This window comes from Coloeus monedula (genome assembly GCF_965178545.1).
Source record: "Coloeus monedula genome assembly, chromosome: 3".
Taxonomy (NCBI): domain Eukaryota; kingdom Metazoa; phylum Chordata; class Aves; order Passeriformes; family Corvidae; genus Coloeus; species Coloeus monedula.
The window spans coordinates 98,151,505-98,169,116 of record NC_138783.1 but is presented as its reverse complement, the minus strand read 5'-3'; the positions used below and the strand labels follow the sequence as shown (position 1 = coordinate 98,169,116).

Here is a 17,612-nt window from a genome sequence, read left to right as displayed (position 1 = left end):
GTCCTGCCACATTTCTTGACCATTTTATTTCATTTGACACTTGACTGCCCAATAGACTATCACTCCAAAGTTCTTACAGATGTTATCCCAGATGACCTACAAAACTTTGTGTTATCAGCAGGTTTTACCAAGTATAGAGATAAGGATTACTAGTCAATACTTCCCTGAATAGCACCAGAATTATTTTAAAATGCAAGTGCAACTATTTTCTAAGATAGTGGCGTGGTAATGGAAATGGCTTTTGATGTTAGTAACTCATAGGTTAGTTGCTTCAAAGCCTCAAGGTTTTGCTGACTAGCAAAGACTAGTTGATGCAATTTCATCCATTGCTGAAAATATCTTCTGTTACAGAACATGTTTTCCTCCATAAGAAAATTGTCCTCTTTCTCCTGAACAGACACCTGGTCACAGTGATGTATTCAGTTTGTCTCCAGAACATATTATTGCATCTTGTAGCTCAGACTGGAGACATTAGAGGTTGCCTGTTGTCCTCAACTTCAAAACTATTACAGACTCAAAATATTACTGATTCAAAAAAGTGCCATGGGTGCAAAAAGTATAATAGCATGTAACTTATCTTACTGCTTTTCACTCTCAATAATGCAGTTACCCAAGCAAATTAAAACAAACCCTTTGATTTTTTCAAAGAATGATCATGTATCTAAAGTAGAATGCATTTGCAGTCTTTAGATTAGCTATGATATATCATTGGAAGACTGATATCTGTTGTGAGTTTTTAAATTTCCAGGCCAAAAATTTTCATTGAGAAGATTTTTTTTCCTTAAATTTCAGCAAATAAGTTTGCAGTTTTTTTAAGATGTTCCTCTGAAGATAATATTTTTGCAATTATACTAATAACTAGTAAAATGGTGATATGATAATTCCATGAAGAGTTATATTGTGTAGAGTAGGTGTTTGAAGTTTATGAAGGTGGAATTCCTGTAGTCATGTGTTCTAGAAGTCAGGAATAATGCTATGACTCTACCATATGTGACCATTACTGCATCTGGGAATGTTTCCCTAGTTTCCTGATGTTTGTGTGCTGCTCAGTGTGGTCATCATATTTACATTTAAGTACACATTAAACCATGAGTGGATAAAAAGCATCATATTCATGTGTGCTGGATCACAGGCGTGGAGCCCACTCTGGACAACTGTTGGAGCACTGTGAAATATATGTAAACATTTAAGAAGTACAGATGTAGCTTGTAGAAACTAACCACTATACACATACACTGATTGGCATTTGTTTAATGAACGTTGTGGCTTTTTTAGTGATCAAGATTCCAATTCTTTATTTTAGATGGCAAGCAAGTATTGTCCCTCAGTTCTCCTCAGAGTTAAAAAGTTAACAGAGGTCATTCCTGATAGAAATAAGAAGTAAATCAGACATCTCTGATTTCAGCTGTGTTCTCTGCTGCCCTGGTCCAATAAGGATCAAAAGTGATTTAAGCAAGACAAATTTTAGTTATTAGCCAAGCAATAAGAAAGGGAGGAAGAAGAGCATGTACCAATGATTCCTGAAAGAGTGTATTTTTAAATATACTGCTGGAGAAGGATGAAGAATGTAGGCATGAAGATTGTACAAGGCACAGAGGTCAGCGTGATATGAGACATACAGCTGAAAGTGGGAGAAAGAGATAAAGAATGCAATTAAGTGAAAGGATAGAAGATGCCTAGGGAGTAGAAGGAAATAAAAGCAAGACATAAGTAATTGTGGGTAAGATAATATAGGGCCTTGAAGGTGAAAATGAAAACTTGAATTTGTAACTGCACTAAGTAATCTATATACCTTCATTATAAATTATGAAGAGTTAATAGTGTGCAGTAGCCCATTTGTCCTTATGGCTTTCTCAAGCATTTTTTAGGGAGTGTAGATGAAAAGTGAGGAAATAGTCTATACGTTAATGATGTATATACTGAAATAGTAAAAGCATTTACTTTTTTGAGGCTAAGCATTCTGTCTCAAGAGGATTGGTAGATGATGTGACAGGGCTAACATTACAGCAAAAACTCTTCAAACATTTAGGATGCTACATGTCTAAATATAAAATCTCACGAAGATAGTGGAAAGAGGAGTCAGCTGCAAATGTGCACTTTGGCATGTCTCTCAAAGTAAAGGAGTTTTCTTTAGAAACACTGATGTCAGTTGCATCTTCTAGTATTGCATTAGCTAGTAATTCTAAAATGTTTGGACAATTTATTACTGTCCCTTTCTCCTGTAATTTGATTTTTTTTTTCTTATCCCCTTAGCAATCAGTTGAAGAGCAAGTATGCTTGAAAGATGATTGTTGACTTTGAGTAGGCTGGTGGAAGACTGTTTTAGTGATATCTTCATATTTACAGCTCCTCTTTGCACCTGATATTAGTAAATGACAGCCTTAATTTTCTTTAAGATGATTAATATTTAGTCGAGTAACTTTCTTGTTTCTCTGATTTTGTTTAAATAATACAGTGCTAATGAATGGTGAATAAAATGTTCCATAAGTCGAATACTTAGAAAAGGTGTTCAGTGTAGTTTTTCTCAGAAATTTTGAAATATGTCTATTCTTTGCTAGAACAATTCAGTCTCACCAGCTTTCACACCATTTTTAAAAATCTGTGAATTGAGTCCTTAGCTTCTCTGTCTGAGTTGAGTATGTGATCTGGCTTTCTGTAAAGTGATTACTAGTAAGAGCTTCAGGCTCAATGTCAGTCCAAGGATGAAGAAATCCATCACAGAATGCTGTATTTTAATAAAAGGATTTCAGTTACTCGGCAGTATAAAGACATAATAATGCTTGTGACATGCTGTGGTGTATTGCTTTAGGATCAAACTGAACATTGGAATAATAGCAGCATTGAGAAGAAAGGAAAAATAGGATGTCTGATTTGAGTATCACTTTTTCTTCTATTGATTTCTATATTTAGCGTAGTGTATGGCATGTCAGGCCCTGGTTATAAAGGCCTGTAAAAGAAACTACTTGGATTCCTGATCTTGCATGTTAGCAATCAAGCAGCATGCGATGCATAAACTTGCATAGAATTGGAAAGATCCTGAGGAAGATCTGCTACCAGATGTAGATGTTGGGGTTTGTGTTAAAAGCTTGTTTCAGACCCACAAAAGAACTGAGAGAGGTGACAGCAGGTGGGGGATCCCAAATCACACCTTCCCAACAGTTCCCACACCTGTCACTGAAGTCATCATCCTATCAGGTGACCATCTCCATATGGCCAGGGCAGCACAAAGTCCCAAAGGCAGACAGGAGCCCAGATTAAGGACTCCCCCAGAGAGGGACAGCCTGTTTGGGCCCTCCCACTGCTGTCCCAGAAGTGCTATCAAGGTGAATCAATGCTGGATCAATCCTTTTAGACTGAGGGGAGATGCTGCCTAGGGTGTGGCACTCAGTATGGGATGCAGAGGAAGAAAATTTGGGGTGTGATCAGGATTTATTACAGGGAAACAGAGGGATAAGGGGATAAAAACCATTGGATGTGTAAATAGGTGACACATTTGTCTGGCCATGCACAACTCCTTACCAGTGTGGTGTGTCCTGTGTTAGCAAATTCCACTTCTAAATCTTCCTGGCTGAAGGGCGTCTGGTCTGTGGTCTGTATGTGTGTGGCCAGCAACTGAAACCAGACCCGGGCAGAGGCCCACGTGTCCAAGGTGCCAGTGGCTGGAGCAAACACAGATCTGGGTGCTGGCAACTGGGCAAAATGAGGTACTAGCCCCCAGCCTGGGACTGCAGGTGACAGGGACCCAGTCCAGGCATCTGCAGGGCCAGTGGCCAGGCTGAGTGTGAGCACTAGAGAAGAGGCAGCTGAATGACCCTGTGGGTCCTTGGGAGTGCTGAGTATAACTGCATTGATCTGTGTCTCTAGAGTTGTGTATGTTTATTTATTTATTTATTTACGTGTGTGTTTGTGTGCTAGTGCCTGCTGGGAGATACATGCTCAGCCTTGCTACTGTTTGTACTGGGGGCACGGAGCTGTGGCTGCCTCCCCTTTGTCAGGCTGTCAGACGAGGCTCTATCCCCAAGAAGCAGTAACCCATTCCCTAGCATCACATGTTTCTCTCTGTAAAGGGAGACTGGATGACCTGATCGTGTTCCAGGTAGGTATCATGCTCCTTCTGCTTCAGTCTCCTAATAAATCCCCTCCTTTCTAAACCTCTCAGAGGCACTGAGCTGAGCTGCATAGCAGAAAATATGCAAAGTAAACATGAAGCTGTGCCCCTATTCTGTTTCCCCTTCCCCTCTTATCCATATTGCCCAATGGTGGGGGTTGTTTTTTTCAGTTGAGGTAGTCACCGTAAAAGTCTGTTTTAATTTCTAACTTTATGCTTTCTATATGTTTGTGCAAATAAGTTTATAAATCCTTCTTTATTTTTTACTTAGAATTTCTCTTACTACCATGTCTTCCTTCTTACTTCAAGAGGAAGAAAAGAAATAGATTGTTTAAGGAGAATCTGGATTTTCTGTTTACAGAGCAATAAATGTTCTGAAATGAACTGCAGTTGGATATGTTGTAAAATTGCTTTTGTTTGACAGGTTAATAAATCTTAGTCGAAGGTCTGAATGACTAGAGATATTAAAAGCTTGTGTTGCCTGACAAAACCAAACAATCCAACCATCTTTTTGCATTTCTTTATAAACACAGCAAAGGGCTCAGTATTATTTCAGTTGACCATGGCTCTCATTTTATTTGTAAAGCCTTTGTCTATGAGTGTTCCACACAGTTTGTTCTTTTGGCTTTTTTGTGGGGGTTTTGTTTGTTCGCTTTTTTGGAGTGGAAAACATAAAACAAAATCACCTTAATTGGCAAATGTTTAAAATGCTGTAATTTTTCAACAAGTACACATGTTCATGGTGCAGACACCTTCCATTAACTTTTGCAGCTATGAATAAGCCTAGGAACTTTAGAGAATTTAAATATGTCTTTTCCAACCTGTACCTATGATCTTGAAGTGGTCATCTGTTATGTCACTTTCACACATAAATATATGAGACAAATGTACCCTATATTCACCCTGTGTTATGAATCCTTGCAGCAGCTCGATTTAGGTACTCTACTGTCCCTGGATCCCAGTCTTGTGCTTCTGTCATTCCACAGAGTCTCTCCTGTGCACACACAGACAGATCTCTTGGACAGCCTGAGATGCCACAATCTTTACAGCAGCTGGCCAAAGCTGCCCTGTGCCTACCCTGTCCCTCTAAGAGCCAGGACTGACTGTGCTCTTGCCTATAGGGTCATGCCGGACTTCCAGGACACTTCACCTACTTGCCAGCTACTCCAGCATTCTCTTTGCTAGCCCTCACACCCTCACTTGCACACCCATCCTCACTGCAGGTGCTGCACTGTGGGCACATGGAACTCCTGGTCGCATGGCAGGACTGACACTGAGACCTCCATGCACATGTGTGTGCACAATAGTAAGCCCTTGCCCAGGAAAACCATCATAAATGGTGTTTAATTAGAGGAGACAGGACAGACTACACAGACTGATGCAGGAATGGCCAAGAACAGATGGCCACTACTCACACCCCATCAGCCCCTTCTGTCTCACATTACCACAGAGTGCCCTGACCCATGGAGCCTCTCCTGTTGGCATGTCTGTGTGGGTCTGGCCTTGTAGCACCAGCAGTGGCTGGGCCAGAGCCTCAGAGGGCTCCTGGGCTCATCCTGCCCCATCATGCAGCACAGGAATGAGCTTTTGGTAGGCTGATGACTGCTGTGATGTGTCTGGGAGCAGCTGGCCAGGGTGTTTCAGGGTCCCCCACCTGCCCTTGCTGTTCCTGCCGTTCTTCTTCCTCTGTACAGTTCTGTCACATAAACTAATGTGTGTGCATATATGTATGTATTTCTGCATATGAAAATGTACAGATCCCTCTCCGTAGAAACTTGGCAATTTTAAATGCTTATGTTCCATACGTGCTCTTTGGACTTTGTAGTAATATGATGTTTCATAACCACAGAATATTTGGAAGGAAAGATTCTTGTTAATTAACATCAGCCTACCTGAACTGTGTTCCTTGTCTTCAAGGAAGGTATTTAGGAAGACAACTAAAGTAGGGAGTTTAGTTTGTAAGGGAAGTAGGAAAACATGAAGAGAACCTTTGCTGGAAGCCTGCAGCACTACCACTGCTAAGCACAGGAACATCTGATTGAGAAAAGCATTTTGAGTGTCATGAGCAGCATCTTTGCTTTTCATCAAGGTGCAAGATACTGGGTATCTATGTGAACTAGCTCAAAAGGACAATTGTCACTTGATTTTGTAAGATTTTCTTCTTTTTGGTTCTTTTGGTAACAAAACGTGACCTAGTTGAGCATATAGTAACAGTATTTCTAGACAGAATAATTGTTTCTTTCCAGTTTTAATCCATCATCTTGATATCCAGTAGAACTACCTGTTAAATTCCTACTTTGTCAATGAGGAGACTATTCTTTATGGCTTTAAAAGTATTGAAGTGTTTTTTCTGCAGATGCAGGCTCAATGGAAAAAATAAATGTTTAGTGTCTTTCTCACACTTTTCTGCTTGCTAAGACTAGAACTTACAAGCCTTTGAAGACTATGAAACAGGTGCTTTTAGCCACACCTTAAAGATCTTCAGATCCAGAACATAAATCCTGGAGTCAGTCTTTATGTGTAGATGAGATTTTGAGTCCTCAGTCTTTAGACATATTTGCTATTTGATTGATCAGTTTTCTCTATTCAGTAATGAATCTTATCTGTAACTCACTAGAAGCAGCTGGAATCAATTAGTAAAGACTTGAAATATAACAGAAAACACTACAACTTCTAAAAAAACAAAAACAAGAAGAGAAAAAAAATCACCTGAGCCATTTCCTGTGTGTTGAATCACAAAGTTTGAGATTCTCTTTTGCTTGTTCATCCAACAGGCAGCCTGTCCTCTTTTATTTTTGTAGTCACAGAATATTTTACCTGGTAGCCAGAATATATAATTCAGTGTGTGGACTGTGTGGCAGTGATACTTTGTCACCTTGACACACCTGCTGCAGTCTGGTTTCCCTAGGGAATACTTATATAATGTCTGGGTGCTGAAGCTACCAAGTTATCAGTAAAATGCTGCTTGTAGCACTCAGCTGCTTGTCAATTTATCCAGATTCTTGGCAATATCTTGGCATCTATTTATGAACTGATTGTATTTCAGTATTAGAAGTGCTTTCTTTCAGGTCATGTGTCGTGATGGTTAGAGCAATGTAAAATCACTCTTTTTCAGTATATCATGGTAGTCTAACTAATATATAAATACACATAATTTGTTTTAAATAGAAGAAAAGAAGGGTGGACTATGCTTAGGCAGAGACAACTTGGATGTTTTTCCCAAACAAATGTGTGTTATAAGCACATTAACTCTCATTCAGGTGCTTCTCTGTAATTTGACTGCAGGCATTTGTAGAGAGGGCAATTTGTCTTTGACTTAACTGTGAACAAATGTATTTATATCAGTATTGGGGTGACTGAGACACTTCCTAATGGAGTGCTTTATATTCTCATCATAGGTTTTGTAATGGTCACTTAGCAATAAGTTTTGTGTATATTTTTTGCACATTTGTCATTCAGACCTTTAAATTTAGGAGTTCCATTACAATGCCATCTGTCTCTGCACCAGTGAGTCTAGCTGCACACTTCCGAACAGGAAAGAAAACCCAATTGATTTCCTATGGTCAGAAGAAAAGGTAATTACAATGGCTGGTGGACACTGAGCTGACCATGAGCCAGCGATGTGCCGTTGCAAGCTAAGGTGGCTGATGAGGAGGACTGTTGCCAGCAGATTGAGGGAATTGATCCTGCCCCTCTACTCAGCACTGGTGAGGCCATACCTGCAAAATACTGGGTGCAGTGCTGCACTTCCCAGTACAAGAGACATATTGAGCTACTGGAGGGAGTCCAGCAAAGGGACACCGAGATAATTAAGGGACTTCAGCATATTGCATTTGAGGAAAGGCAAAGTGGGCTGGGACTGTTTAGCTTGGAGAAGGCTCAGGGAAACATTAACGTAAGTAAATGCCTGAAGGGAGAATGCAAAGAGCCAGGCACTTTTTAGTGGTGCCCAATGACAGAACCAGAGGCAATGGACACAAACTGAAAGACAGGAGGTTCCCTCTGAGCATCAGGAAACACTTTTTCACCATTAGGGTGACCGAGCACTGTTGCAGGTTACCCAGAGAGGTAGTGGAGTCTCGCTCTTTGGAGATAGTCAAACACTGTCTGGATCTTGTCCTGGGCTGTAGGTGTCCCTGCTTGAGCAGGGAGTTGGCCCAGGTGACCTTCAGAGGTTGCTTCCAGTCTCAGTCATGGAATCACAGAATCACAGAATATTCTGAGTTGGAAGGGACCCACAAGGAGCATGAGTCCAGCTCTTAAATGAATGGCCCATACAGGGATCAAACCCACAACCTTGGCATTATTAACACCATGCTCTAACCAGCCATCCTGGAATCACTGATTCTGAGTCCATACAATACTTATATATCATTTGCATATTTTCTGTGTATATATGTACATTGTGTGCCATTACATAGCAATAAGTAATTAATAATTACCTAGCAAAATAATGTGGCAGCAAGCTTTAGAGTAGCAATTCCAATCGTCTCAGAGAAGTGGACACAGTTTAAATGGGAAATCAGCCCACATCCCTTTTCTAAAGACTCACTCAAACTTGAAGGTCAGCAAATGCATGATGCTTCAGATCAGCAGATTCACTAAGTGGTGATTCTTAGTTTTAATATAAAATCGTTACTGTGCTGGATGAACAAGTAGTTTTCACTTAAGCATATGGCCTGATAAAGTGTTTTGAGGACTTTGCTCATGAGAGGTTGTTTTACAGGCAAATACATGGTAGTTTTCCTTTTGAATTAGTCTGCCATCTGTCAGCTTTATACCCTGTTGAATCTGAACATTATTTGTGATTGAAATATACAAAATGGGAGGAGGTTTTAAATAAAAATGATATTAAGAAAAGCTGATGAGAACCCAGATACTGATAAACTTGCTTCTTTGAAGAACTGAGTGTCCAAAAGAAGTTACTCATGGCAGAAGTTGTGTGACAAGTATAGTAACTAGTCGCTAATACCATGGCTGGTATTCCCAAACTAATGTTCATGTTAAGTGAGTATCATGGCTGTGTTAGTTACTGATCTAATATATATCTTAAATTGAATAAGGCTTAAGGCACAGAGAGAGAAACTATCTGTATGGAGACCATATATACACCGTGTATTGATCCACATGCATACATACACAGAGTTAAATAAGCATGTTTTTCTAATTTTGTTCATTGTTTACTCTGATGCATTCATCTACATTTTGTGTCCCTTATTCCTTTCATGGAAAATGACTTGTTTCTCTTCCTGTAACCATGCCTGAGTCAAAATAAGAACTGAAAACACTTGGTCGAAGTTACTGTTAGCATTCTCTTATCTGGTAGAGTTGGTCTAATAGAAAAATAGGCACAGCTTGATAACTGTGTGTCATCAATGCATTTAAAAAAATGCTTCTATGCAGTATTTAAAATAGCTAGATCATATTAGGGGAATTTTGACAAAAGCATGTTGAAATGTATTGAGATTAAGACTTAAATAACTTTTTACATGGGAATTCATTTTAAGTGTATATTAATTAATATTAATATTAATTTTATTATTTACAGAAATATTTGGGCTTGGAGTTTACAGTGGAAAGAAATTTTCTTGAGTCTGTTTTAATGTTTGATTCACATAAAACTGTTTGATATTAACTGGCTTTCCTTCTGTGCATTTTTCATAGCTTGAAGTATCTAGGTAACTATTGCTTCCCCAAAATAAACAAAGGAAGCTGATAAAAACAATCTAGAGATTAATATGAAAAACATGACTTCTCTACTGAAATCTTAAAAAAATAATTATGACTTTTTTTAAAACTTTCCTCTTAATACGTAATACATTTTTATTAAAAAATTTGCTTTTACGAATAATAATTGTATTGATTTAGTAGAACTTGCCATGCACTTAGTTAATCCTTCTTTCAGGGTTAGGAGAGTGGTTCCATTGAATTAATTATTTCTCATGATAAATAGTTCAAAAAGGGTATATCATACATAATTTATGTAGAAATATGGGTTTTATTATTAATTCTTTTACTTTTGGTGGTAGAGTTCACATTCTTTAGAAATAGTGTATTTAGCACGCAGAAATAATTTCTCAGGTAAAGAAAATGATGTAAGAAATTTTGAGTTCTGAGCTCCATTTGCTTGCACAGTCAAAGCAGCTTTGCAAACTAAAAGGCTGAGAAATCATCTTTTGAAATCAAGAGGACAGTTACTTAAATAGATCTCATTATTGATGTAATGAGGCGTTTCATTTCAGATGTGGTATTTTTAGATTGCTGTTGCAAAAATAAATTAAGGAATTATGACATTCCTAACCATAACCCAATGCCCACAGGTGGGCTACTGTTGAAAGAACACGTTCATAAATCCTTGCACAGCCATTTCGTGGTTTTACACATACAATCAGCTTTAGGTATGCCAGGTATCAGATGGTAAGTTGAAGGGATGGACCCATATGATTCAAATACTGTCCAACAGGAACATTTATATTCCTCTTAACTTTAGGAGTTAATATTTTTTCCAACTTAGTTTTGTACATTCTTTTCCACTTTCCTCTGAAATCTATGTTGAGAAGAACGAATTGCTATTTTTAATGTATTTTTTTAATGTAGTTGAAATATTAAGAAAATAATTATTACAATTATGTTAGTGTTTTGTTTGTTTTATTTAAAGGTGGTATTTTCTGGCTTTGTGCTTGGAGTTTTATGCCAATAATCTTAAATATTCTCTATAATAACTTTTAGCTTTGAATTTTGAATGAAAGGCTCTTTTCTTCCTGATCATGAAGAGTTAAAGTGTAACACAGCTATATCTCACCAAGTCACTCCAGACTGGTGACACTCTTGTGTACAGTTCAATAAGAAGCTTGTCCTGAATAGAAAAAAATGACCTTTTCCATAATGCTTTTGCACTCCCAATGAAAACCTCTTTAAAGGTTAATGCCTCTTCTCACCCTTTCTCTCTTTATTGAAGAAATTAGGAAATTACTGTATGTCTGAAGCAATATGTGGGCTGTTATTGATACTTCCGTCAAAGATTATACAATAATTAAATAATGTTTAGATCAATTTCATGTAAATTTCACCATGCAGGCTGGTCTTCCTGTGTGGGAAAATAACACTGGTCAAGAAGACATTATAGAACAAAAGTAAACTATTGCCAAAATAGATTTTTAAAAAATTAGCTTGCTCCATGAGAATCAAGTGCCTTCTGCAGCACCTGCTGAGGCAGTTGTAGGCAAGTGATGGTGTCCAGTTACACAAAACAAACAGGAAGGGTACCTGCTCTGGCAGCCTGGACCTGTGGGTTTGTCCACATTCCCTGTGGCATAAAGTTCATTGCTTTTATTTAGGAAATACTTTCGGTGCCTACTTCCAGTTTCAGTTTGAGGCTTAGAATTTGGATGCGTCAAAACAGTTCCTCCTTTGGGTGTACCTGGTTTGTATCTCTGATGTGTTTGCTCATGAGATGGGCCCAGCCTCTTCTCCAAGGTGCAAAGTGATCATGCAGTAGGCAACAGGGACAAGCTGGAACACAAGAAACTCCTAGATTCTTGGAAAACTATTTTCACCCTAGGTATGGCTTCGCCATAGGGGAACAGGTATCCAGGAGGTATGTGGAATCTTCATACTTGAAAATACTCAAAGCTCACCTGGCCAAGGACCTGAGCAGCCTGCTTAGGCTGGACATATGTTGAATAGGGTGTTTCCAAATGGGCTCCAGGGACCCCTCTTAGTGTATTTTGTCCTAGAGTTCTGAGTTCTGTGAGCAAGGTGCTTAGTTTGAATGTGTTGAGCATTACATGACAAGGAAGTCAGTGGGTTTGGTAAAGACAGTTCTCTGTGGAAAGGAAGGCAGCACAAATTAACTATTTCATTGTACAGAATTACTTTTTTTGGCCACTTTTAGAGATAAGTGACATAAAACTCCAGCATGTTATGCAATATGAGTAGCCTCAATAGAGAACATCTTGAGTATTTGCCTTGTGTTCTCCATAAAAGAACAATACCCTTCTATAGCTAATCCAAGCTGCAGTTGATTGAGTTAGATTTCTGCTGCTGGGATAATCAGACACTGTTTCTGAAATGCCTGGGAATTTCTTGAGGCCTGTAATACAAGTTAGCATACAGAGTTTCCAGTGTGCTGTCCTCTAAACACACAGAGCTCTGTGAAAAGAGTGCTCCAGCCATCCGGAATGATCAGAGTAACCCCGCATGTAAATGTGACCTTCTCCCTGCCTCACAGAGCTGCTGTGTCTGGGACTGACTGTCACTCACAGAAACACTTTCTTTCATTTGATCAAGTCTTGAAAACAAGCAAGAAATATGAAATTTCTCCTCCTTCTTCCCCATTTTATTCCTTCTGGTCTTCCTTGAGATGACATTCTGTGAACTGGTTTGTGAGAGAGGAACTGCTGGTGTGGGCTGAAATGTAAAGTGGCATTTATGCAAGAGCTAGAAACAGAGTGATCTAATTATGTGCAGATGTAACACATTTCCTTTTTTTTTTTTTCTTTTTTCTTTTTTGAAATTATGCTATTATGTTTTTCATTTTATGGTAAATAATTTCATTCTTATATTGGTCTGCAACATACTAGTAGTGAGTTAGTAAAATCTGAATTAAAAAGCATATGTGCATGTAATTTACAAACAGTTCTTAATATGAATCATTGACTCATAAAGAATGGTGGCTGTAGTTAGTATTCTGAATACTCTGGTGCTTAATTAGTTTGATTTTAAGTTTCCAGCTTGTTTATTCATTTTTTATAGCATTTAAAAACATCTTGGCTTACTCCTCATTTTCCTTAATGGAACTAAGTTGTAGGGCTGTAAGCTGCATTACTTTCTTAACAGCATATTTAATATGATTCTGTTATCCCTGGCTGGTCAAATTGGCACATGTCCTTAAAATAAAATGAAATGTAATTCATTATTGTATTCACTATTGGGATTTTTCCCAACTATTTCTGAAAGGAGTGTAAGTCCAAAGATTAGGAGAGAAACATTAATCGCGTTATTTCATTATTGTTTTTCATTAATTCATCAGAGAATTAACACAGTAGATGACCAAAATTGCAAATATTGCAGCTGCTTAAAATGGATTTATTCAATAATGTTTAAGTAATTCTGATGGTAAATGGGTCACCCAGAAATACATTTTCCCCTTGTTCCCAGGAACTTGGAATATAAAAACCTAAGAAGAAAGAAAACATAAGTTGAGCTATAAAGTAGTCCAGCATCTGTGTTATGACATGTTAAAATTGTTGTTTCCTCTCTTTTTTTGTGAATTTCCACCACCTCCCATAAATGACAAACAGCACCTTTTCAGCATCTCAGTATTTTGTGTGGGATATGGATAGGTCTGTGTTGTATTCTGAATTATATTATGGTTCTTGAAAATTTCTGGGTCACTCACATGACTAACAGAGTTGGTTAGTACTGGAACTATTTTGAAAATCTAAAGAAAATTGAGCAAGGAAAAATTATAAAAGTTGTTGAACAAAACACAAACCATGATTTCAGTAGTAATATCTTTCAGACTGATAATTTATCTCTTAGATACTACTTAGTTTTGAATTTTAACCATATAGTATGGGCTAATTTTTCACAAAGAAAAAAGTAAAAATACTTCTGACAATGAACAGTCAGCAAGTTATATGTAGAAATGAAAGGCCTGAGCTGGTTTACAGAAATCAACAGTGTCATTTTGATATCCATGTGACCTGGCTGTACTTGGTGAATTTCTTCCTGCAGCCTGTTTTGGGGCTATTTTAGAGATATGATGAAATTTGAATTAATCCTTAAACACTTACAGAAGACTGTGTTGGGCATATATACATGAATTAATGTGTAAGGGTACCAAATATTTCTACAGTGCAAATTTTACAAATAACCCATCATGCTTTTGACCAGTTGATTTGATTATGAAGGGGGAAAACATCAATTAAAAATAAAGAAGTTACAGAGTATAAGATGCTATCCATAAGAAGTCCAAAACATAATGTGTCACATTCTGATACCAAATGTTTCTGTGTCATTTGAGGACAGATGATGAAAACTTTCTTTTCATTCTTTCTTTACAGAACAATAGATGGTAGTGTTAAATTTGCAGATGAATTCTGTGTGTATAAATCATGGCATCTTTAGTCTCATCCTTCAGTCTTTTTAGAGCCAATATAGTAATGTCGTATGTGGTCAAGGATGCTTGTTTGATAAGCACTCCCTATGCATATATATTACCTTCACAGCTTTTCCAAAATCTTAGTTTCAAAACTGATTTTAATCTTTTATCCTTCCAGACTTTTGCAGTATGTAGGTTAGAGAGGGCTTGCTGTACATACCAAGAGCCTAACTAACACTCTTTTCTTATATTCTTACATTTCATGTAGGAAGATAAGGTAATAAGGTGCTGCAGTGGTATTATTTCTTCCTCTGGTTAAGTGATTAATTTTTCTAGATTCATAGAGTGAAATATAAATTAATATACTTTCCTACTTTACTTTTTTAAGCATTTAGTTCATTCCAAAGTGAGAACTGTCCTGTATTAGCATGACCTTTTGAGAGATCTCATAGCAGTAGTATTGATCAGTGACACAAGTTTTAGAAATAGTGCAGAGAAGCAGCCAGAATCTCAGCTGAAGTCTGTATAAATCTCATCTGTCTCTCAGTTGGAGTGATGTTGATGTTGCAATACTTACGCAAAATGGGAAAGAACTTGGCTGCTTTCATATCTCTAAATTTAGTGTGTGGGTGGTCCAGGACAGTGAAGAGTTTATAACATTTTTATTTATTAATAAATCCATTTTGTGTGTGAACCTCTGTAAACCTGTTGTCATCCATTAAAAATGTGACTGTGCTGTTGACAATAAGTTTCCGTAGAAAGGAAGACTTAAGGAAGACCTAGTACACTTATTTCCTGTAACACGCAAGACACTGTAATTATGGGTCATTTGCCTGGTTTCTTTGATAATTAAGAGTTTTAATTGTGTCTAGTTTCAGGGAATTAGTTAAGCTTCTCATTATGCATATTGCCTTCCATAATCATCAGCTCTTCTCATACAGTAAGATTAGTGACATCATGGAAGTCAATTAGGTCTTTCAAGGCAGAGCAATGAAGTACATTCTTTTGTATGAGCTGGATCAGAAAAGGTTTCTGAAAGGCCTTGACAATGCTCTTCTCTGCAACATTTAAGCTTATTCTTCAAAAAGCAAAGCCTGTCAGAGTTTCATTTATTGTCCTCAGAGTGCTTAATGTCATGAACTAAGCTATTGTTAAGAACAAAACCTATAGGCAGAGCCATGCTTCCATTCTAATAGCAATCATACCAAGCTTTCCAGGATCAGCTGGTTACATATTTGTAGATAGTATCAACATTTGAAAGTATCACATTGTTCAAAATGGAATGCAGTAACTGTATGAAGGAAATGAGCACAAAAGACATTGATGTGATTCCTTTGGCTCACTAAATATCATTAATTAAATTTTATTTTATTACATGCAAGGTAGAAAGTACCTTTTACTTTTCACTTGACAGACTCCAAGTTGTCGCTGACATGTTGAAAGGCAAGAATCAATATTTTTAAAAGAAAGGAAATCAGGAGAGGGTTCTTTTATTTTTCCCCTTCCACAGTCTCTGATAGATGGGTATATATAGGGCAGAAATTTAATAAATCTTGCAAAAATGTTTTCTTTGAATGTAATAGAGTTTTTGCAAGTTGCATCTGGGTTCCCTTAGACCACAGCCAGAACAAACACTGTGCATCCTTTATGTTCTGCAGTGAAATAATTGTGTGTTTGAGAACCTAAAAGGTGCAGTATGCTGTTTTATGTTGATAGAATCATAGAATATTCTGAGTTGGAAAGGACTCACAAGGATAATCAAAGTTCAACTCCTTGCCCTACACAGGACAGCCTCAGGAATCACACCATGTGCCTGAGAGAACATGATTAGTAGATGTGAGGAAAATTGCCCTAACCATCCCAGCATCTGTTTTCATTACTAAAATTACTTGTGGCAGTGATTTTGGCATTAGTAGTAGTAGCAGTGCTAATAATACTGATAATAAATGCAGTATGAATTGCTGAAGTGTTAGAAACCATGGTCAGAATTTTTCAGATCATTGGATGCCAAAAGTTGCTTTGGCTTGTCCATGACCAAAAATTCAAAGTGAATTTGCAGGTCAGAGACAGGAAGAGGCAGGAAGAGATGCTTCATTATATAAATTCTGGAATGGGAATGAGCTCCAGAAACATTATCTTTTAATATATAAAATTTTGGATGATATGATTTTTATATATTTATCTTATATGTTTATTATTCAATATTCTGATGTTAAATTTCAAAATCCACATAAATAATGTATAATTATTTTTAACAACTTTGCTTCCAAACTGCAATCTTTTGATTGTGACTATTGTAAGGCATGGAACTTCTGCCTGACTAAACTGTCTCTTCTCTAAATGTAACCTTCCAATTGCTTATTTTCTTTCTCATCATTGATTTGGAAGAATTAAGCAAATAGAGCATGACTTTGACAGCAGTCTTCTGATGAGTGGTGTCTGTCTCCACTCATCCAAAGTCCTACTGTTGACCTAGGTAGTTTAGTGTTCCCCACCTGAGGAAATACCACACCTGTAAGTGAAAGCACTGCTTTTGCTGTTTTGCAGGTTGTAAGTTGGTTTGGAAAAGTTAAATTGCCTGCTTATAAAGGTATTTAGGCACTTGCTTAATTTTACTTTAAGCTTGTGATTAAACCCATCCCTATAAAACAAAGCACTTAGGAACATCTGGATAACCCGTTTCTGGGATTTAAGTAAGTGTATTGATGTTTTTTGAATTGAAATTAATTAAAGGTTAATTACCATGCAGATGTTCAAACTGAGAGGTTTGCTCTTGTTCTAATTAGAGGTGTCTAAGCCAAGAACGAAATTTAGTTTTCCTACTAAGTTTCATTCAGGATCATTCTCTCTTTTAAAACAATCTATTAGAAGTTCATAGTAACATTATTTTTTTTTTCCCCTCATCTCCTTGTTTCTCAGTGTCTTGTGTTTGAAGATTCACCACATGGAGTCACAGGAGCCCTGGCAGCAGGAATGCAAGTGGTTATGATTCCAGATGAAAAATTAAATCCAGATCTTAAAAAGAAGGGAACACTGGTGCTGAAGTCCATGGAAGATTTCCAACCAGAACTGTTTGGTTTACCAGCATATGATTAATGCCTAATGCCTGCGAACATGTACTTGACTGGAGATAAATTAAAAGTGAAATGCAATTTTATTTTGGTTCTATGATATTTTTTCATCTTTTACTCTCCTCCTCAAAACTAGAGCACAAAAATTCTGTTACCACCCAGACTTTCACACTTTGATAAATTGTCTGGAATATTTATGATTTGTCCTTTTGATAAATGCTAAATTAAAACAGCATCTTTCTGTTAAGTGAATCCAACCTTGTTCTATTCACATCATAATGTTTTCTGGGAATATTATGAAACTATTTAGACAATTTATTGCAACTGC

General features: G+C 37.4%; 1 protein-coding gene across 1 annotated transcript in view; it reads left to right on the top strand.

Moving 5' to 3' along the window:
* The window catches only part of PUDP (pseudouridine 5'-phosphatase), a 68,776-nt gene extending 51,444 nt beyond the window's left edge, over window positions 1-17,332 (top strand). Inside the window, exon 4 of the mRNA XM_082278488.1 lies at window positions 17,133-17,332. Coding sequence (XP_082134614.1) covers window positions 17,133-17,309 — 177 coding nt within the window. The 3' untranslated portion in view covers window positions 17,310-17,332. The remainder of the gene's footprint in view (window positions 1-17,132) is intronic.
* The last annotated feature ends 280 nt before the right edge of the window (window positions 17,333-17,612 follow it).